The sequence below is a fragment of the Marmota marmota genome, unplaced genomic scaffold (assembly GCF_001458135.2).
Source record: "Marmota marmota marmota unplaced genomic scaffold, marMar, whole genome shotgun sequence".
Classification (NCBI taxonomy): domain Eukaryota; kingdom Metazoa; phylum Chordata; class Mammalia; order Rodentia; family Sciuridae; genus Marmota; species Marmota marmota.
In genome coordinates, this window is record NW_026000101.1 from 3,987,973 (window position 1) to 4,010,852 (window position 22,880).

General features: G+C 42.3%; 1 protein-coding gene and 1 non-coding gene across 4 annotated transcripts in view; both read right to left on the minus strand.

The window, feature by feature from the left end:
* The window catches only part of Palm2akap2 (PALM2 and AKAP2 fusion), a 456,764-nt gene that overhangs the window by 246,435 nt on the left and 187,449 nt on the right, over positions 1 to 22,880 (minus strand). For all 3 annotated transcript variants that reach the window (XM_048783227.1, XM_015492211.2, XM_048783228.1), the window contains exons 3-4: positions 14,468 to 14,548; positions 6,185 to 6,315 (exon numbers count right to left, since the gene is read on the minus strand). In XM_048783227.1, coding sequence (XP_048639184.1) covers positions 6,185 to 6,315; positions 14,468 to 14,548 — 212 coding nt within the window. The remainder of the gene's footprint in view (positions 1 to 6,184; positions 6,316 to 14,467; positions 14,549 to 22,880) is intronic.
* Positions 15,921 to 15,993, minus strand: Trnaa-ugc. Its single transcript has one exon. It is a non-coding gene; the product is annotated as a tRNA-Ala (tRNA).

Consider the following 22,880-nt stretch of genomic DNA (forward strand, 5'->3'; position numbering starts at 1 on the left):
TGGTGCTCAGTGGTTGAGTGCTCCTGAATTTAATCCCTGGTACCAAAAAAAATAATAATAATAAAAGAAATTCATAGGGACCAAGGAGTGAACTCTGGTGTCATTTCACTGAATATCACAGGTTCCCAAACACTTAGCTTAAAATAATGTCTGTTGGGAGTTTTGAGAACGTGCTTTGGAATTAGGCAGAACTGAGTTCAAGTATTTTTCTTTTACTTATTAGTAGGTTTACGAGGGGTCCGTCCCATATTTCATAATTGCCATCATCATTGTCACCGCCACCATCATCATCAATCCCCACCTTGGGGGAGGGTTATGAGGCTTCACTGAGAACATTATGAATTAAATGGAGGCAAAGAGTCTAGGCCAGTACCCAGTACAGAATAAGAGACCAATAAATATCATACAGTACAGTGATATCACTGCACAGTTTATAGTGTATACAGTACACACAGTTTTATTTTGATAGAGGGAAAGTGGAAACTATAACTAGGCTGGATTGCCAAATTGAGTGTGGGATGGGGACCCAAGCTGGGAGTGCACAGATGTGGGATGTCAGCCTGGACTTCTCCACGCCCTGCTGTGAGAGAACAGCATATTATGGAGTTAAAAATAGCCAGTGCAAGGAACACAATGACTCCCAAGCAGTGTCTTCTGTGATTTCCATGGCTGATTTTTCTAGAACAGTTGTGAGTGACCAAATCCCATAAAATAACATACACATGAGTATGCCCGATGTCACCTGTCTTCTGCTGTGAGCCTCTTAATAATGTAGAAAATTGAGTGAATTTTGATATCCACCAGAGGCCAACAGAGGCCCTCAGACAGTCTGAAATCAGAAGCAGAAATGGACCAGTCCACTTGTATCTTAAATTTGAATAAAAATGCTGCATGTTCTTCTCTGGGTTAACAACGGGGACTTCTGTATTCTATTCAATGAATATTTGATGTGACATATTTTAGAACTGACAGCTGTTCAGATGAATCAGCCATCTCTGTGAGGAATCAGTTCCTTACACATGGGGCTTTTGTTTCTCCAAGAAGCCAACTTTTTCCCCAATTTTGACCTGCATTCTAAACCACTGCCTTCTACGACAGGGTATTTGTTCAGAGAAGAGATTTCCAGTCAAGTCCTAAAATTAGAGAACCTCAGAATATGAGGCCTAGAAGATTCTGAGAGATGAGGAAACCGAGATCAGAGAGAGTGAGACCTGGGCCCAAGGTCACACAGTAAATTACACGCAGAGCTAGAATTAACACCCTGGCTTTGTGACTGCTCATTTCATTTTAACTTAGTACTCTATGAGGTTTCTTATCTTCACTAGGGTAATTTCAAAAGGCAAAGTAGGGGGACAAATTTTTCCCATATTTGTTACTAAACAAAGAAAGTTAAGAAAACTGTATGTTAAATGCTTGAATAAAAACTAATGAAAAACAGGGGGTGGTGGCACACGCCTGTAATCCCAGCAGCTCGGGAGGCTGAGGCAGGAAGATTGAGAGTTCAAACTCAGCCTTAGCAAAAGCTAGACACTAAGCAACGCAGTAAGACGCTGTTTCTAAATAAAATATAAAATAGAGCTGGGGATGTGGCTCAGTGGCCCAGTGGCCCTAAGTTCAATTCCCAGGACCCACCCTCCAAAAAGAAACCTGAAGAAATTAGAAATAGAATCTTAAGTGAAGAATATCACAAGACGAGCAATAAGATGTGCTGATTGGAGTAGATGTGAATTAGACAAGGTTTGTGTGGATCTGATTGCTAAAGCCTCCAAGAGCATCACTATGTGCTTGTGTGCAGCCCCCAGGGCTCCATCACATACACTGAGGACATGGATAATGGTAGGCAATGGGCCCAATCCAGAAATGACCCCTTGGACTTTCTCAATATAGTAGTCCACCAACGGGAAATACAATAGATGTCAACATAAAAAAAAATTTAAGGTAAATAGATTTTGCTTTCAATAATTCTTTCTTTCTTTTCTTTTTTTTTTTTTTTGGTGCCAGGGATTGAACCCAGGGGCACTTAAACACTGAGTCACATCCCTAAACCTTTATATTTTTTGAGACAGGATCTCACTAAGTTGCTTAGGGATTTGATAAGTTGCCAAGGCTGGCTTTGAACTTACAATCCTCCTGCCTCAGCCTCCCAGACCTCTGGGATTTTATAGGTGTATGCCATCACGCCCAGAGGCTTTCAACAATTTGGATCTAATTTAGCCTCTCTTACCTCTGGTTTCCAGCAAGCCAAAAATATACTGCTGACATTACCCAGGAGAAAACGGAGCAGAAGAATCATGATCTATTACTCCACTGTGGTGACCAGCTTCTCTTCTGCCTTTCCAGCCACTTTGGAAACTGCTTTGAATTTCAGCCAAAAATCTCCAAAAAATGGTAAGAGGTTTTTGGTCTTTGGTGAGTGACCAGCTTTCCTGACCTGTATCATTTTGAGCCTGGTAAACCAAGGCTGCTTCTTATCAAGTTCAAATGGAAGCTGGGCTCCATCGTGGGGAGGAGGGGACTTAGCTCTCTGCCAGAACTCTTCTCACCTCCAGGAATTCCGAGAGTGGGTTTCAAATTTCCTTGAATCAAAGCAGGAAGGCCCACAATCAGTTTGAAATCAAGGGTCAGGGTTGTCCTTCTTTATCCTGTGTGTGTTATTGATTTCCTTATAAATACTACTTACTTCCTCTCCTTCAGGGTTTTACTTAAGTATTAAGATGGGATTTCCTTTACAGCTTATTCTTTTTTTTTTTTTTTTTTTTTTTTTTGGCAGCAATTGTTCTTGAACCTGAATGCACATCAGAATTATCAGAGTACTCTTTTGAAAAAGCACGGATTCTAGGGCTCCTTACATGGGTCACTGAATGAGACCTGGGAATCCTTATGTTTTAAAAGCTCCCCAGGTAATTCCAATGCCCGGGCTTTAATATTCTAGTTATATTTTCCTTCCCTCCTTCCTTCCTCTTTTCCTTCTATCTTTCTTCTTGGGTTGCCCTGAAAATCCAAGAATCACAAACAATAGTTCTGGAAGAGAGACAACATTCTCTACATCAAGGCAAACACCCAGGTAGGAATGACATTTCAGAAGAGAACAGGTCCATGAACCTGGCTCTTCTGGAGCAGCTATTGATTAACTGTAAGGCATCTTAGAATTAGAAAGGTGGTTATGTTCTTTTTTCTTGAAGGTATTTAGGGAAACAGACATACGTCTTAGTGAAAATTCGCATACTTTATTTGAAAGCATGCAAATTTATCTTTATCATATTTGAAATGGTCCAGAGATAAAGACAAACCCCAGATGTACTGGAAGTTCTGCATTAGGTAACTATCATTTTTTCTTTTTCTAAATGATTTCATGCACAAATTTCCTTTAATCTTTCCTTGTGGGAATTTTACCTGTTCTTTGATTACTATTCTCTGTTCTTCCTTCAGTTTCTTCAATCTACTGTTGGTTCAACAATGAGGACTGAAATACCTTCAGGGAATAACTGGACTCAGATACTTTACAGTTTGAAAGCAGTTTCTGTCTCTTTAGGAGTATTTAATTTATTGCTTGCAAGTGACTTAGACTAGCAGGCTCCAACCAAAACATCTACCAATTAATATTTTGCTTCAAACAAAGAAAGTTTCCTTTGAAATTCCTTTATTCAGTGATCTTGCTACATCCAATTAGATAGTTTCTGAAATTCCCATTATATAATGATCAAATTCTGAAACTGATCCCAAAGCCACTCATTTTCTGTCTACTTTCCTCTTCCTTCCCTCTGTACTATTGAGTTGTTTGAGTGTGTCTTCTTTCTTATTAACTGGCTTTTCTACAGTTCCCTCAGGCTGCTCGGTTCTCCCTAACAGTTTTCACTTCAACCATCATGTATCAAAGGCAGAAATATTCACCCCCATTCTTCACCCTTTTCTGATCTGTGTTTCTTCCACTAAAAGCTGTCTGTCTCCTTCCCTGGATTGTGGGCTTGACCATGGACTTGCGTTAGCTAAGGGTGTATAGACTGTTCTGAGCATAGGCCTTGCTTCTGTTGCCATAAAAACAGAATAACAGCAACCTATCAATGAAGAGAAAATAAGAGTAGACACATCCAACCTGCAGTTTAGAGCCACTTAGCTAAAATTGGAAGCCTGCAGGGTCTGCAGCCAATCCCACAGATTCTGTAACTGCAGGGTGTCTACGTTTACCATGAGCCCTACAGTCAACTCTGCCCCACTCTAGGCAGGTGTCATAGGGGACCAAGTGACCTCTACAGGAAGAGGGAGAGGAGATCCTTTCTTCCCTTGGGACTAAAGATGCTGAAGGCTGTACAGGTTGAGCATCTCTAATCTGAAAATCTAAAATTGAAAATGCTCCAGCATCTGAATCATTTTCAACACCAAGATGACATCACAAGTGGAAAATTCCATACCTGACCTCTGGTGATTCAATGTACACTAAACTGTTTCATGCACAAAATTATTAAAAATATTGTATGGAATCACCTTCAGTCTATGAGTATAAGGTGTATACACAAAACATAAATAAAATTTGAGTTTAGACTTGGGTCCCATCCTCTAGATATCTCATTATGTATATGCAAATATTTCAGAACTTTAAAAAATCCCAAATCTGAACACTTCTGGGTAAGCATTTTGGATAAGGGTTATTGGGCCTGTGGTAGAGAAGATGCAAGATGAGGGGAAGCAAAAACTGACTCTGAGGTAGGAAGAAAGTCCTCAGGAGATGATGCCCACAGCGGCCCTGCTCTGGGCACACAGCTCATCCCTAGCACCCAATTCCTGTTTGGCTAATGCCTGGCAAGGCCAGTACAGGGGCTAAAATGTTCCCTGAATCTGGGCCTAAGCACCCACCCCTTTAGTTTATTGTGATCTAATTCCTTCTGGCCTGGACATCCAACTCTTAAATGAGCTCAAACAGTTTGTCTTCATGCACTGAGTGAGTTCTTTATCCTCAAAGGTAAAAAGAGATTTCCTTTATCTTTCTGAGTATGATCATGCCCACCCGAATAGTAAACCTGTCCCTAATATTACACCTCATTTCAATGGTCATTCAGCCAAAACTGAGTCATTTTAAAAATCTGGCCTCCATATGGCATGGCTCAGTTTGCAGATAAGATTTAATACCTACTGGACCATGATGACAACATATTCAGGCTCAGGCCACAATGAAGTGGCTAATTTTGTTCGAAAAGTTCATAAAACTAATTTTATTCCTATTTCACAAATCTGTCTTCGTTTTTTTTCCCCTGCCTTCTGCCAATAACAACACCTACTCTTTCTCTTATATATAAGTACATATTGCATAAATGGCTGGTAACAGTTCAGCCATAACCTTTTTTGTATTCTAAGAAAATGTGTATATATGTATCATGTGTGTATATATGCTTGTGTGTATGTGCATACATGTACACACCAACTTTTTCTTGGCCTATTTCCCACACATATAAAGTTTAGCCAAGCTACTCTGAAAGCTGTTTAGGGGACATTAGGATCAAGCAAAATGGGGACAGAAGCTGAAGTATGTCTTTGGGGTTCTCTATCGAGACCCATGATTGCAATAGTTCCCAAGTGCAAGCGTACATTTCAACTCGTGGATACCCAGAAGTCACAAGCAGGTCACCTGTCTCCCAGAATGAAATGAGATCCATAAAGAAAGCAACCAGCCCTCGGAGTAGCACAAGTGGATAATGCAAAACGGACTGGAGGAGCCCAGGCACACAACCTACCTACAGATGCACCCTCACTTGCCCTGCCCTAGGTAGTCTTCATTTCAACCCCAAGACCCTTAGCTACCATTTCAAATTGATCTCCTGTAGCAAATATGCAAACAGACCCCCTGCTGGGGCAATAACTGCTGACAGCCTCATCCCAGGAGGAAAAAGACAAAAGCTGATAAAAGAACTCAAAATGGGGCAATCTGCAAAAGGGCAAGGTACTCGCAACACCTCACTGGCCCAGGAAGACATCACTGTACTTACCGTATTGCACCCCAATACAATACTCAGTACTCTGAGCAGTAACACTGGGTCATGGGGGAAGTTGAGGGACACCCTACGAACTCTGAAGCAAGGTAATTCTAAAGCGCTGGGAAAAGTGACCGCATGGGGAAAGGCCCCCTAGAGGCAAGAAGTGGTCCCTGCACGACCAACCTCAGCCTGGGGCCCCAGGGCTGCAAACCACCTACCTCTGGATGTTATCCTCTAGCTGCTTGACTCTGAACTCATCCTCCTCAGACTGCCGCCGCCTGGCTTCCTCCTCTTCGGCAGTTCCAGCGGGGATACCCTGCAGCAGCCATTTTTCCCGAAGCACTTTGGACTGTGGGAATGAGGGAGGATAACAGACAAGATGACACCTTTCCATCCACATCCTGCTCTCCATAGCAGGGCATGGCGTTTTAGCTCTGCCCCTCATCAGCTCCACCTGGATCGCTGCCTTCACCTCCTCACTGACTTGGCTCCCCACTTCCCTCCAGCCCAACCTCCAGCGGGTCGCCAGAGAGATTTATTTCCACATTTAAAAAATTCTGTTAAATATTTGCTAAGAACCCACCACATGCCCAGCATTATTCTGGCTGCTAAAACAAAACAAATCTCTGTCCTTTTGCAGCTTCTACTTTAGTCAGGAGACAACAAACATTTTATATACACATAATAGACACTCACACACACCCACACACACATCAGTGTACCTACTTTCCCCCAGATGGGGCTGCTAGGGAATGCAAGGGTTGGGGAGGGATATGGAGGGTGTTGCTATATTTATAGGGTGGGTCCAAAAGGCTTATTGATAGGTTACATTTGAGCAGGGACACAGTACAGAACCATCCACACTCTAATCTGGAGAAAGTGTGGCCCTGAGTGGTGTCTATTTTCTATTATTAAAAAGAAAAATCAAGTGAACTGTATAATAAATACCCATGCGATCTCATCTAGATTAAGGAATTATAAACATTATGCCATATTTTCCCACGTTTTTCACCAAAGCATTTTAAAGTAAATATCAAACACCATGACATTTCACCCATCAATATTTCAGTATGAGTCTCTAAAAAAAGGACCTTTTTTTTCTATGCAATTACAACTTCATGGTAAAATTTCCTAAATCATCCACTGTCTAGTCCAAGTTAAAGTGTTCTTTTAAAAAACTAACCTATGTTGTGTCTCTTCTTAAAAACTTTTTAATGACTCCGAAACCTCCCTAGCAGTGGTCCCCAACATTATTAAAAACATACCTCACCTTGCATAATGTATTATGCAGTCCCTATGAGGACTCAGGGCACATGACAGATTCTTCCCAGTAACAGAGGCCAGTGAAGGAACAAAAGGAGTAAAAGCTAAGAGATCAGTCAAGGCAGAGTGAGGACTAGCTTCCCTAATTCCTTAGCATCACCTCTGTCAAGAAATTTGCGGTGGTGGGGGAGGGGATAGGATTATAGCTCAGTGGCAGAGCACTTGCCTAGCATGTGTGAGGCACTGGGTTTGATTCTCAGCCCCACATAAAAACAGACAAATAAAATAGAGGTCCATTGAAAACTAAAAAATTTTCAAAAAAATTTTTTTAGTCTGATTAAGTAGGATGAGCAGGGTAAAGGCCAACAGTCAGGGCAGGCAGACTCAGAGCAAACTTTTTGTAGCTCTAGTGAGCAAACCTTGCACAATTCCATAGACTCTCATATTTCTGTTGGACTGCAGGCTGCTTATTATGAGCCTATGCAAGGAGTTTTTTAAATTACCAGTATTTAGTAACAGTAATTTACAGTTCCCTAATGGTTCTGATTCACTCATTCATCACCGTGGTGACCCTGCCAGATGCACAGTTTGGTCTAGAAACCCTGCATGTCCAGAATGGACCCTTTGTTAGCAATGCATCAGCAGAGCGTGTAAAGCCAGCCATGGCTTTTACTGGGGTGTGTGTGTGTTGCCATTTAATTATAAATCATTTAATTATAAATCATTACAGAGATCTGTTGGTCATTCTTACAGCACAGAGAGACAAATTTATAGCAACTGACCTGTAATTTTCCAATACAGATTTAAAGACATGTAATTTGTTCATATATAAGTGATTGCTAACTGTACTGCTAAAGTGATTGGCCACAGGGTGTACTTTACTATCCTGCCTCACCCAGGAATCACGTGTGTTTGTGTGTGTGTGTGTGTAGGGGTGGGGTGTAGTTAAGTGGTAAAACATATGCTTAGTATGTATGAGACCCTGGGTTCAATCCTCAGCGCCAAAAAGCACCCAAATAAGATTAACAAAATCGGGAGGCACCACTGCCTTTCTCCCTAACCTGGATAACTACTTTCCAGCTTCTCCAATAGCATTTCCTTCTTGATAACCAACCCCATCCCTCAGTCCCTTGCAGTCAGTGATGCATTTTTCATTCATCTGTGAGACTGACTGTGAGGCTGCAGCTGGTCGTAAGCACCTGCTGAAGGAATGACTCTGAACAGCCATGCCTTCACGCTGCATTTTAACAAACATAAAAATCCTCAACTAATACACCTAAAAAAGGCCTTTGAGATGAATTAACCCAATCTTTCTCATGTACAGATAAGGTAACTGATGTAAAGCCACTTTTTGGGGGGTGGGGTATGGGGGAATGAATCAGGGGTATCTGACCACTGAGCCACATCCCCAGCCTTATTTTGTATTTTATTTACAGACAGCTTTTGCTGAGGCCGATTTTGAACTCGTGATCCTCTGGCTTCAGCCTCCCGAGCCACGGGGATTACAGGCATGTGCCACCTTGCCCAGCCTGAAGCCACTTTTGAAGGTGACCTAAGCAAACAGTGAGAAGTGTCTGGAGCAGGTGGGTGGGGCAGGTGTGAAGGTCAGAGACAAATCAGGACTCACAAGTGTCTATTTTTTGATCAAGTTTAGCAATCCATCTTTCATAATTCTGGCATTGATGTCAGGCGTTAAGACTTCCTCACCGCTGCACTATAAAAATATTCATCTGTGTTTCATTCTGGAACTTTCATGTTTTGCCTTTCACCCCACTATTCACCTGTAATCTGGCTAAAGCTAACATCGGCTGCCACAGTGGATGATGGCTGGAATCGGGTTAATCGGGTTAAACTCAGGGTGAGGCAAAAGTTGTGTTTGCATTTTCAATCATTTTCTTGTGCCCCTACCTCTTCCCCTCTCTCCTAACCCTTTTATTCTTTTCTTCCTCCTTTGTGCCACCTTATATGATCTTGGTTTAGTTCTGCAATTTTGTTAAATGATTCCCTTGACATAGGGAGATGCCAACCCAAGACTCCTGAAAGAAGAAAGAGAGTTTCACCTCCATTCAAACTGTTTGTGGGGCCAGAGGACACCTGATGGGAAAAAGGAAAAGATGTAAAGTTCCTTTATATGGTGAGCTATGCTTATCTGTTGAATATTTACATTCAAAATCATTCTTTCACATGTACTAATAACCAAGAAAAGTCTCAAATTAGTGCCAAAAGTTCAAAATAGCAAAAGACTCTTTGCAGCAATGTTCCCGATGCCTTAGGCCAGCTCAGCAAATGACCTTGGTGGGCTGACAATAAATATTTCACAGGGTCATGATTCAGCCCTTCATCTTTTTCCCATTCAGTTGTCTCTACAGAAAAGACTGTGGCCTTTAAAATATAACCACCATTTTCATAGCTTGGGTTAGGAGAAAACTCTAGTTGGGGTTCCCTGCTCATGAATAAATCATTCAAAGGCAGCTTATGTATTGAAGCTGCAATATTAGCAATTTGATTTTGACAGTTCTGACGGTGTCAGACAAACCTTTACAAACGTGAAAGTCCCCACGGAGCACAGGTTGCAGCACTACAGAGCTCACACTCTGTGCTGGGACTTTAAACAGCCCAATAAAATAGACAAATCTCTGGCCCTTCAACCAAGAGGCAAAAGGGAATATTAAATTCAGTCTTCTCTAATGTAACACTGTAGTTGATTTATTAAAAAAAACTCACATGATCACAAGTCTTATTATGAAAACAATAAACAATAAATAATTGTTTCCATGGAATAAAAAACCAAGACAGTTTTTCAAAAGAAGAATGTTGATGGCTCTTGCCTTATGAAATATCTCAATATTAAAGAGCCGTGGGGATTAAGCAAGAATAGCACCGGCCCCCGGATGGGCACAGGGAGAGAACAAAAGAATCCATAAACAGTGGACTTGAGAGTAAGGGAGTATGTGATATAGACGACATTTAAATCAGGGAAGGAAAGGATGAATTAATCAGTAAATCAAGTTGAGACAAGTGGCTCATGATGAGGGAAATGTAGATTCTTACCTCATACCTTATGGGGAAATAAGTTCTAGGTGGGTTAAAACTACTGAAGTATAAGAAATCTCATAGGTAAATGTTTGAGATGGAAAATCTTCCAAGGATGACATCCAAGTCAGAAAGCATGAAGTAAAACAAGGTTTGTTGTAATTTCACAAAAAAATCATAAATTTTTGTATGGGAATTTAAAGGAATCCACATGCAAAAATCAAAATAGAGGTAAAGGTTAATGTAACGAGGACTCTGATGTTAATATGATCTCATTTTACTAATGGCTGGTAAGGCCTGTAGACAAGGGTTGCATATCTTAATCTATAAAGGTACCTTGCAGGGAAAGGATAGCAGCATACACCCCATGTGGGTTATATCTAGGTGGGGAAGATGCAGTTGATATTTTCATCTAGGTATGTTCTTATACGTTTAAATTGAGTTTTTGCAATGACCACACATTTCTTCCTTTTACAATAAGCAAGAATAATCCAGCAATCAAAATTGCTTACTGGTTCTATTTGTGTTTCTTGGGAATTCCTACATCATAAGTATTAGTTACTAAACAGAGCTAGGCATCTTCTAAAAAGAAATCTGAGGCTGGGTACAATAGTGCATGCCTGTCATCCCAGTTACTCAAGAGAATGAGGCAGGAGGATCACGAGTTCAAGGCCAGTCTGGGTAACTTAGCAAGACTGTGTTGCAAAATAAAATAAAAAGGGCTGGGGATATAGCTCTGTGGCAGAGTATTTGCTTAGCAGGTAGGAGGCCCTGTGTTCAATCTCTAGCACCACTAAAAGAAAAAGAAAAGAAGGAATGAAGGAGAAGGAAAGGGAAAAAGTCTTAAGTTTAATTTGGCCAGAAACTAAAATATTTTCAAGGTTTCCTAATCACTGTGGTGTAGCAGCTCATGTTTTAACATTTCATACTTTGGTCCTTCTTTGCATTAAGGAGTTTGCTCACATGTATAAAGTAATGATATTCCACTCCTTGAAGCTACTGTATATGCCTAAATATTGCAATGAGCAAATATATAAAACAAACATCAAAATATCAAAACTATGTGCCTTGTATTCTATTTATTTGCTTTGACAAGAGACCAGTGAATCTTTCTAAATAATTCATATCTCACTGCATGACAAGAAGTGTCCATAGACTACTTGATTCTCATATATAATTCTCATATGTGATTTACATATATGGAATATGAGAATTATATGAAGAATATAAGAATTACGTCTAAATAAAAAGGAAACCAAACTCTAATGGTTTTCCATTTTTCTTTGTACTTGAATATTTTTTTTCCCTTCAAGAGCATCTGGGATTTTACAAAATTAGTGAAATTAGTAGTAATTACTGACATATTTCCTAATATTTTCTACTTAAGAAACCTACAATAATCACTGTGACAAGTCTCCACATGGTCTAAACTTTCTGGAGCCCACAGAAATATAGTTAGAGTGAAAAGAGAGTGGTGACAGCCATTGGCATCTTTCTAAGCAAATCATCATAAGGAAACAGTTGGAAGAGAAGAGTGTCCTGGGAAGAACCTGATCTTTGGAAGCAGACAGTCCTAGGGTTCAGCCTGGGCTCCCTTGCTTACAGTCTCTGTGTCCTTGAGCCAATTACTTGACCTCATGGATGTATTTCTGTACTTGTGGGATGGGGAGACCAACATCCACCTGGTGGTCACTATTGAGGACAGGCATTTAAAGTATCAGGCACATGCTGGGTATTCAAAAAATACTACCATAGAGGATAGATAAGAGGTTCCCAGGCTGCTGTACTGCCAGGACAGAGCTGGCTGGCTCTCCTCTGAGGCTCCCGGAGGAGGAAATACAACCCCAGAGAATCTCCTTCCATCCAGGGGTGAGGCCACCAAGCTGGAAACCTAACGATTCCAGGGAAGATGACTCACACTAGTCAAGTTCAGTCAACAGTCAAATGATTTGAAGTGGAACCCATTCCTTTCTGGTGTCTGAAGTGACCTCATCCCTCCATCAGGCCCTCTCTTCCTTCTATCAAAATAATGCAACTATTTTAAGGAGGATGGACTCAGATCAAAGAGTGGCAGAACCAGGAGGGAGGCGTCCCCTGGGCCACAGTGAGGCCTATGACACCTCTGGCCTTGCCAGCAACCCTTTCTCCCCAGGCACGGAAGCCCAGGACCTTTCAGAGCTGGGGGTCTCTCTCCAGCTGGTACAAGACACACGGTCACCTTTGGAACCTCTAAGCTCTCCTTTTTATTGTTCAAGGCTAACAATCCATCCTCATTATGTTCATACGAGCTTTCCCCAGAGAAAAGACAAGACAATGCACTGGTTTCCACTTAACTGGATTCAGTCACCTCTAGTCCTCCCACTCCAGACTTCTTGATAACGTGCTGGGTGCACCCCTAGATAGCCAAACTCAGGAAGAACTATCTGATTCCCTTGTTTCCAAGCCCCTGAAAGAACCTCATTGCTTACTCACACAAAACTCAGGCCTTTTTACTATTCTTTCTGTTGACTGGATGGATGGGTAGCTGACGGATCAACAGATCAATGGAGGCACAGATGAAGAATGGATAGAACATTCTAACACTGTGATGGACATAGGCAATGAATGAGTCTTTGGTATCTCGTTTTGCACCCAGAAAGATGAGAATGGGATAAAAGGAACCTGGTCTTATGACGTATGTTCACTGCCTGATTTTGGATTCAAAGAATGCGAGAGCAGAGATGAGCCTGAAGCTGGAGGGGAGAGAGGCTATCTAGTCAAATCAGCCTCTCTGACCCATTGGGCTCAGCTCACCTTTTCACCAAGAGTTCACAGAGGTTTTAGTACATGTTAGCCTCTTACCGAAGTGAATTGACTAATTGACTGTATTCTGAACTACAGATCCTGCCCTGTCCAGACTGACCTTGAGCAACTCACTCTGTTCTATCAGTGTTTTAAGTCCCCCTCTCTGGAAGAAGAGGATACTAGTTTTAGTCTCAATCTTCCCTTGGGAATGTTGTCAGGAAAGAGTAACAACATATGGATCTTGTCAGGCCCTTACTTGAAAATGGATTTTCACAATGGACAGCATTCTCAGTATCATGCTGCGTTTCTCCCTTTTAAGCACAATTCTCTGGTTCAAGTTACTAGTAAACTGATAAGCATGCAAAGCAGATATAGGTCATGCTGCTCTTTGAAATCACCCACCAGCTTGCTCATGAGTCTCATTTTGAGGATTCATTTAGCACAACCCTGTTTTCTAGAGAGGAATAGGAAATGCAACCATGAAGGTTCACTTTGTTTTAAAAATGTCCAAATAATCCCTACTTTGCATCGCCCAGAGACTCAGCACCACCTTCCCAACCAGCCCCCGAGCAAAGCAATTCTATGTACACAAGGTCATGGCAACTTCTCTGGAGCAGAAGGTCTTCCTTTAAAAAAGCCCAGGAGCAGTCAAAAGCAAGCATCCACTTGTAGATGGCCATGGAATGTGGTCACTTTATCCTCTGAACATGAGTAAAGCAACATTCAGCCACCAGTGGAGTCCCTGTGACAGTGACAGAGCTTTCTCCTGGGCTGTAATCAATTATGATGCTTAAGAGCATTATGTTTTAGAGAGAAATAAATAAATAAAACAGCTCTTTCTCTCCCTCTTTCTTTTTATTACGGTGCAAGGGAGACCCAATCCAGACAAATAAATCAAAAAGCCATTTTTGGCCAACTGCTCATTTTAACAGAACACTTGTAAAATTGCTAAAGTAGAAATAAAATAGAAGAGTAATCTGCAATGCACAGTGTTGTTCTTTTCTCAGATCCCAGGGCTTTATCTCCCTTTGCTCCGTGTCAAGAAAGATATTAACATTTTTAATTTTTAAAAAAAGTGCATTTGGAACCTCTGAGCAAAGGCACAGGAGAAGCAGCCCCGGACCATGTGGAGTCTGCTCTTCCAATGTCTATATATAGCCACCACATTTCACAGGCACACACCACCCTGCACCCCATCCACATGCACACTGTGATCTGAGGCTTGCAGAAATCAGAATGCTGTGACGATGCCCTGAATCTCAGAAATCCACAAGAAAAGCCAAGAGATGGTTTCCCGATTGAATGAAAAAGGCTGGTTCAGCCGTTGCAGCGCCTTGGCGGCAGGGCAGGCTCTGCCCAGCTCTCCCGAGTGTGATCTGCATGGCTAATAATGGCACAGGTTCCTGGGATCAGCCGCTTACCTTGGAATGCTGCAGCAGGAGTACCTGCTCGTCGAGCTGCTGTCGTTTGCCTTCTATTTCCGTCTGTCGCTTTCTTTTTTCCTTGAAAATAAAAAGAGAGAGAGAAAGAGAGAGAAAGAGAGAGAGAGAGAGGCTGTCAGAGTGGGTGGGTGTTGGCTCTAGGAATGTGAAGGCAGGGAGCAGGAGCAGGAGCGGCACACATCTGTGCAGACACTTCCAAGAGATGCTGGGCACACACGCAGCGTCACCTGCCCCACCGTTGCTGGGTGTGTTGCAGGCAGCAGCCTTCTCCTAACATGTCTGCGGTGGGCTTGGCCAGTGGGAGAAATTCTCCTCACTCAGCCAGACTGCAACGATTTAATCCAGAAGAAAAGGCGGTTTCCACACACGCACACGCACACGCACACAGCCCTGTGCTGTGCAGTGTTAATTTGGAGACAAAGAATAAAAATCTCAATCCAAAAGACACAGGTTGTTACAAACTGGGAACAGGAGGGAATTAAACAAGGGCAGGAGGACCCCAGGGTCAGATTTCTTTTAGCAAAATTATATACATAAATAATATGCTGCAATTTCAAATTTGGTAGGACAGATTATCCAGTGAGGCATACCAAACAATGTAAATGAGAGAAGTTATCTTTGATCTTTGCTTAAAGGAGCCATGGAGGGGAACGTTTCTTGGGGGTGGGGCTCCCTGAGATTTTGGCAAGTATGAATCTGAAACCTGACTGCTTGCCTCCAGCTCTATATTTGCTACCTGTGTGGCTTCTGGTAAGTTCTTTCACTTCCCTGGGTCTCAGTCTTCTTCTACATCAAGTAGAGATAACAACTCTACCCAAGCCATACGGTTGAGATGTGGATTAAATGAGAGGATATATGCAAAAGGACTAGAACAAGGCCTGGCACACCGTAAGCACTCAATCATCGTTATTTGCTAATATTCCTATTGCACATGTTTGCTTCCGGGAGGTAATTATTGCCTAGAAACTGGTTTTAAAGGGATGTGTTTCCCTGGCATTCCCACATCCTTTCCACTACAGCATATACTGCATATTTTTTTTTTTCCTCCACCCTTCTCCAGTGCAGACAACAAACATCACAGGAATGTGGTTCATAAGAATAGAAAGGCCTTCCCCTATGAGAGCTTGCTTGTTTATATTTGGCTTCTAACGTGTACAGGAGGATTTATTGAGCCATGTACAGCACTGGACCATTCTCCTTTGCTCACAGATGCAGGAAGACATTACAGCACTGTCTTCCTGGGGAAGACAAGGATGCCAAAGTCTGGCCACCCATTCCATGGATGGAAGCTTTTCTTTCATGGAACGCCATGTTTCTGCGATGTGACTGCACCACAGCTGTTGAAATCAATGTCCTAATCATGTGTGTTAAAGCCAACATTTTCCACGCAATGAAGAGACTTTAAGAAATATTAGCTCTTTTTTTGGGTGGGGGGAGATGCTGGGAATTGAACCCAGGGCCTTGTGCATGCAAGGCAGGCACTCTACCAACTGAGCTATATCCCCAGCCCAGCATTTGCAGGAAAATGGATGCTGAAGTAAGCCAATCCCAAAAAACCAAAGGCTGAATGTTTTCTCTGATAAGTGGATGCTGATCCATAATGGGGGGTGGGGCAGCGCATGGGAAGAATGGAGGAACTTTGATTGGGCAAAGGGGAAGGAGTGGAGAGAAGGGGGGATGGGGGCAGGAAAGATGGTGGAATGAGACAGACATCCTTACCCTAGGTACATGTATGACTGCATATATAGTGCGACTCTACATTGTGTACAACCAGAGAAATGAAAAGTTGTGCTCCATTTGTGTACAATGAATCAAAATGCACTCTGCTGTCATGTATAACTAATTAGAACAAATAAAAAAATCTGCAAAACAACAACAAAAAAGAAATATTAGCTCATAAACTTGAGTCACTAGAATATAATACCTAAGTCAGGGATAGAATCTCCCTGCCAAAGTGAGACCTATCTTAGGAACTTAATCATTCACCAAGGGACTCCAACAAATGGTGCATAATTGACGCTACTTAATCTCAGAGCATGTCCAAAAACAGATAATAATATGACAGTAAATGGGGAAAGTAAGGCCCAGTGGGAAGAGCACACCTGACCAGCATCTGAAAGGCACCACATGACAAGGCAAGAATGTCCAGGACCAGCTGCCATCTCCAGTCCCAGGAATTCTCTAGATGAGTTTACTGGACCTTATCGCTCATCGCTATTGACTATCAAGATATACAGTTTTCCTACATTTAAATCCAGAACAAGATATAGTGTGTTACAATACAAGATGCAGATCACAAATGTTGACTGAGTGCTAACTACACATCTTGTCACTTCCAAGACTTTCCCTGGCATTCCCACCTCGGTGCATTCACTCATATGCAAAGTTCTCACTCCAGAGTTGCCCATTGGAATGGTGAATCCGAGTGGGAACAATATCACCAGCTGGACTCTGTAGTGGACCTGTACATGCTCAAGCAGTAGACTCATCAGGGATCCCTGTAAACTGATATGGTCAAGGTGGACATAGGTTGCAAGTTAGTCCTTGAAGAATGGGTAGGGTATAGGTACATGTCAACCAATGGGCAGCTCATTCAAGGCAAAAAGAACTATGTGAGCAAGAGTAGAAGTGCTATGCATGTTCCAGAAAGAATGAGGAGGAAAATCTAACTGGGAGGGAATCAAAAGATTAACTAAGACTAGGCCATTGATGATTAGACCACAAAGTCTGAATTGTATTGTACAGACACTGCCCTATCTTTGTAAGGTTCTCAGCAAGAGCATTGATATGATATTGTATTTTAGAAACATTAATCTGGCGTTGGTGTAAAGGAAGGATGAACAGGGGTTGGGATACTTTTCCTGTAAAAGAAAAGTAAACATGTAGGCTGTATTAATATTTCCCCTAAGGAAGCACCTAACTGGATTCAAGTTCTAAACAAAAGAGTTGTCAACATACACAACCAGACTGTGCCATTGGCATGTTACCATCTGTGTTTGACTGAGTGAGACCTTGGGTTTGGCATCAACAGCAGAAGAGGATTCTTTTCTAGATGAGTCCCTTGCACAGTGATGGGGTTAGGTCCCGAAGCCATTCCTAATTGGGTAAGAGGTAAGAATGCAATCAGCCTCTGTTCAGAATTAGGTACAAGTCCAAAAAAAAAAAAAAAAAGGATTATGTTTAAGTCAAATCATGGTAAACTTGAGTAGGACCCCACTGAGGAACACACCTTTGGTCCTTGACATTGGCCTGATGGATGGCTGAGGTCTGAGCTCTGCTCCTCACCTGGCTAGCTGTGCTCCTCACCTCCCAGATTTCTCCCTCCCTTAACTAAGACAAACCCAGTGACTCTTGGACCCTTCTTTCTCATCCACTCCAAAGCTCTTGGGTTCCATCTCCACTTTGAGGCCCAGGTCCCCGTATTGAACTAGCAACCTTTCAGGGCATCCCTCCAATTCAACACATGCAATCGCTCTCTCAGTCATCCCTCGCTGGCTACCTTCAGGCCCATTCCTCTTTCTACGTTCTTCATCTCAGAAACTGACCCTACTCAACTCAGATATCTGTCACCCTAGACATTCATCTTATTGAAAGTCAGCGTCCGTTGATTCTGTTGCCATTTTCCTCATCTTTTGCCTCCACACTGCCCTAACGTTCCCCTTTATCTCCTTACCTGCCCATTGGAACTGTTCCTCATCAGGACCTTTTACTCCCCAGTGAATTCAGCTGCTTGCATTTCATCTTCATCTGGATTACTGAAGGCATTTCCTCACTCATCTTGCCTCCACGCCTTGCTTTCTCTAAGCCATTTCCCACACTACTGCCAGAGTGACATTTTAATACTGAAGTCTGACCATCTGCATCCTTTGCCTAAAGCCCAGGTGTCTCCCCACTGCCTATAAGACAAAGCAATGGCCATTGAGGCTCCTGTCTCACAGCCTCATCTCCAGCTGTGACCCCTGAGCCATATGCTCCAAGCTCAATAAGAGCTTGCAGTATCGAGACTTGCTAGGCTGGGCTCATGTTTTCCTGCCTTTACTCTTACTGCTTCTCCTAACACTAATGGATACCTCTTACTGATTCATTTGACACACACTATTCATCTCTGACAGCACAGCTTAAATATCAATGAAGTTATAGTGACCACCTGTCAGTTTTGATCAGTCCAGTCTTCCTTCCCCTGGGAACACTTCTACACTCACTGTAAATGGAGTTAGTGGGAATGCTAGTTATGGTCAGTCACAAATACCCCAGCTCATCCTTGTCACCGGGACTTGGACCTGTACCAGTTTAGGCCAATCATACTACCTTATCCCCTTGCAATAGTGACTGCTCTAAGGAGAGGCTCAGTGACCCAAGTGGGACCAACAAGAGATATTCTAGGGTCAGACGCATAAATATTTGCATTTAAAAAACTCTCCCTTCTTACTAGGGTTAAGCTGAGATGATATGCATCTGAATGGCAATTTTCCCAAGCCACATAGAAAAAAAGAACCTATGTTGGAGAAAATATGGTCAACGCAAAGAGAGAAGTAAAGTTTCAAGACAGAGAAAACAGCATCCTAATACATTATTTGGACCCAAGATCTAGTCACGCATGAAGTTAGTTCCATCGCTCAGCTTCCTAAATTATCTATAGTAATAAATCTCCTTTTTGCTTGAACTAATTTGACTAATGTCTTTATCACTTACAACTGAAAGGGTACCGATAAATAGTGAAGCCTTTTCTGCTCCCTTCAAAGAGAGCTCCACACTCCCCCCTTTCTCCCTGCTCTGCATGGGCTATAGATTTTCCACGTTAGTATCTTGAGTACTTCACAGTTACACATCTTCTCCATCAATCAAACCATAAGCTCCTGGAGGACCAGAATCTGGGCTGATACATCTCTAAAGCCTAGAGAGAGTATTGCATAATGAACTCATGTGTATTTCTAAATTGTGTGTGGTGTGTGTGTGTCTGTATCCCTCTTTCAAATGCAAATCTACAGCCCATGCAGAGCAGGGAGAAAGGGGAAATCATGGAGGTCTCTTTGGATGGAGCAGAAAAGGCTTCACTATTTATCGGTACACTTTCAGTTGTAAAGTAATACAGACATTAGTCAAATTAGTTCAAGCAAAAAGGAGATTTATTAATATAGATAATTTAGGAAGCTGAGCGATGGAACTAACTTCATCGACACTCATGATTTCAATGGTGGCAAAATATATTATTGAAAACACATTAGCCATCCATCCATGAAACCAGAAGAGTCCTCATGATGAAGACATTAACCAACATGGAATAGATAGATCATCACTGTTGCTATGCGTACAAGAACAGAGTTGGAAAAGCTACTTCTGGGGGAAAAAATCATGGAAAGCTCATTGTGGGATGAAAGGTGGGGGAAGTGAACATTGCAGGGAAGAGTGTAAGTCCCTGACAGTAGCAGACCACTGGGAGGGGGAACACGTCCCTCTAGAGACATCTGGAATGAAGTGATCTCAATCCATTAGGAAGGTTTCCAGATCCCTCCATGATCTGGGAGGCCAGGCAAGCCACTCTTGTTGTCTTTCTGTAAATCATGTATTTTCCTGGCAAGCATTTTCTGGAAGCATTGCAACACTATAAACACTGCAAACTATTAGTATAGTAAGGAGCACACACTGTTCAGATGGTTGAAAATTCTGATGGAAGACAGGTGTCCCAGGAGTTCAGGGAGCTGTCTCCACCTTTGAGCTGGTGAGACTCCCTCTCCTGCTGTCACCTGGGCATTGGGAAGTGCAAGGTGGTGACTGGGCATAGGGTGGGGGTTGCTCCAGCTGAGCTTGTGAGAAAAAGGGAGAGCATGGAAGAGGCTAAGCAGGGAGGGCAAAAAGAGGCAGAGAAGTGGCTTTTCCCTTCCTTCCCGAAGCTCCATTCCGACCTGAGCTGATACCTAGGGTCCCAGGGCACAGCAGACAGCAGGAACCAGAGGACCTACTCCAGGCACTAATTGCCAGTAAGAGCTTGGAATTTAGGTAAGAGGAGGAAAAAGAAAAATACATGAAATGGTAAATGCTGCCATCTTACTTCTTCCTATTGCTAGACGAAGAGAACTCTACTTTGACTCTTCCCAGGGTGAACCAGAAGGGACTGACTGTGTGTCCCTCCCCAATGCACTGATATTTTAAGTGACTTTCTCTGCCAGCTAGTTCCCAGGCTTTTGCTAAACAGAATCAGAGAGAAAGGGAAAAGTACTGAAGAATGACAATCAACAGGCCATTTTAAACAGTTTTCACTTGGAAAGGGAATCGGGGAGGGCAGGGAGGAGAGAAAAGAAAGGAAGGTATGAAAAAGCAAAGAACTGAAATGGCGTGGAGATAGTTTGAAGGTCAAGAGTGAAAATGAAAGGCTGAGAGATTAAGATTAAAAGATCAGGGAGAGAGAATCTTAGGTAATTTTTCTGTGGTTAATGAAACCCTCTAATGTTGTCCAGAAGAATCCAGGAAGGACACTGGGATGACTTTTTGCCAATGAGACCGTGCTCCTCTGTGACTTCTTGCTACAACTGGATCACTAGGGCACCCAGGTTTTATATAGGTTATGTTAACGCATGAATTGACATTTTTGAGAATTAAATGATAGAAAACCAACTTGCAAACATGGACCCGAGGAGCTTTATCTATTAAGGAGTCAGAACACCATCTCAGACAAGGTTGAATTATAATTACCTGTTTAATGCTGCTGCAGAGTCAGAGCTATTTATATCTGAGGACAGAAAAGGAGGGTGTATTGTCTGAAAACTGAGAAGCATGGTGATCAAGCATAGAAAAATCCAGCAAGTACCCACACAGCTTCGTCCAGCTGTCTTGTCCAGTTATCAGTGAACATTGAGTTTGCTTGGCAGACATGTCCCTATCATTTATCTCATCTCAGTGCTATTAGGCATTAAAATGCACTCTCCAGGCTGTAAAGTCAAGGTCACCAATCATGATCCTGATTACAGTCAGGCTTCCCAAGCAGTTAGCTAAACAGAGAGATGGCACTTGTCACATCCTGCCCCTGCCCTGCAATGTCCATCCAATGTGAAATGGCACTTGGATTTGCAGATGAGTATAGTGAAAGCTGAGTTAGTATGTGATTTTCTGATCCCACACAACTAAAGACTAGAACCCTGGGCTAGTTCAAATGGAAACTTTAAAAGACCTGACCAGCAGGACAAGTGAGCTGGATTTCCTACTATCACATCTTTCTCCCGAGCCATGCGACCACTCAACCTGCACCATTACCACGTGGAGAATTCCACTTCTCTATTCATTTCTCTTGGCTTAATTTTGACTAGCATTTCTATTTACTCAACTTCTCTTTTATCCCATGTATTCTGACCTTGAGCTTGCCATCTATTGGTAAATGAAGAAACTGCCTGCTTTGTTTCACTTTTAATGGAAATTATAAGGTCAAGAGAAGGCTTTTAAATAAACATCAATTAGTTCAGAGGAGATCAGGCACATTCAGGGCGGTATGGCTGTTGACAACATCAATTGGTTCAAATTTTAAAACTGACTTTTGAAAGGGTACTTTAACACTTGAAATTTGAGTAAATATCCTGTAGAGGTTACAGGCAACACTGTTAGTAATTACAACCGTTAATATATATAGCTTATTAATGCCAAGCCAAATACACAAGACGTCAGAGTTTTAATTTAAGGTCTTTAGGAGACACTTTATAGACCATATGGATTATCTCTGAAGTCTACTTCATAAGGTCTATTCACAGTGTTACTCTTTAAGTAAGTATTAAGCCATACAGCTGTACTTTTGCTTTCCTGGTCCTAACACCAAATTCTTTGCCACAAAAGCTTCCTTTACTCTCCTTATTAACCACTGAAAAGGAAAGCAGTCTGATATAGTCTGATGAGGAGGTAATATCTGCTATGACATCATATTGATAAGTACTTAGTGATGAAAAAACTAAGCATCTTCCATCCAGGGAGGGAGAATGACAGAGAACTCCAAGGAAGTCCCAAATGCCAGAAATAACAATTCAATTCAGCCACGGCATGTAAATGGCACATCACCCTCTCTTATGAAGCCTCCTGAGCACTGACCTGGGGTCAAGAGATCTGACTTCAGACAGAGGCTCTGCTACTAGCTCCCTGGGAGACTTGGGCCTTGAGTTGGACCAGCTTAGCCCTAAGGTTCCTCCCATATCTCACATTCTACCAGGCCATGGAGAACACAATGTGTCCTGTATTGTCACAGCTGTCCTTCCTCACCTATCAAGTACCTGTGATACCAGCAAGCATTCACTTACTGTATGCCAGGCAATGTCCTGTGTGCTTTATAAATTGATTCTTTTCATCTTCCCAACAACTCAATGAGTTAGCTTCCATCTTTATCCTCACTTCAAAGAGGAGACACCAAGGGAGACAA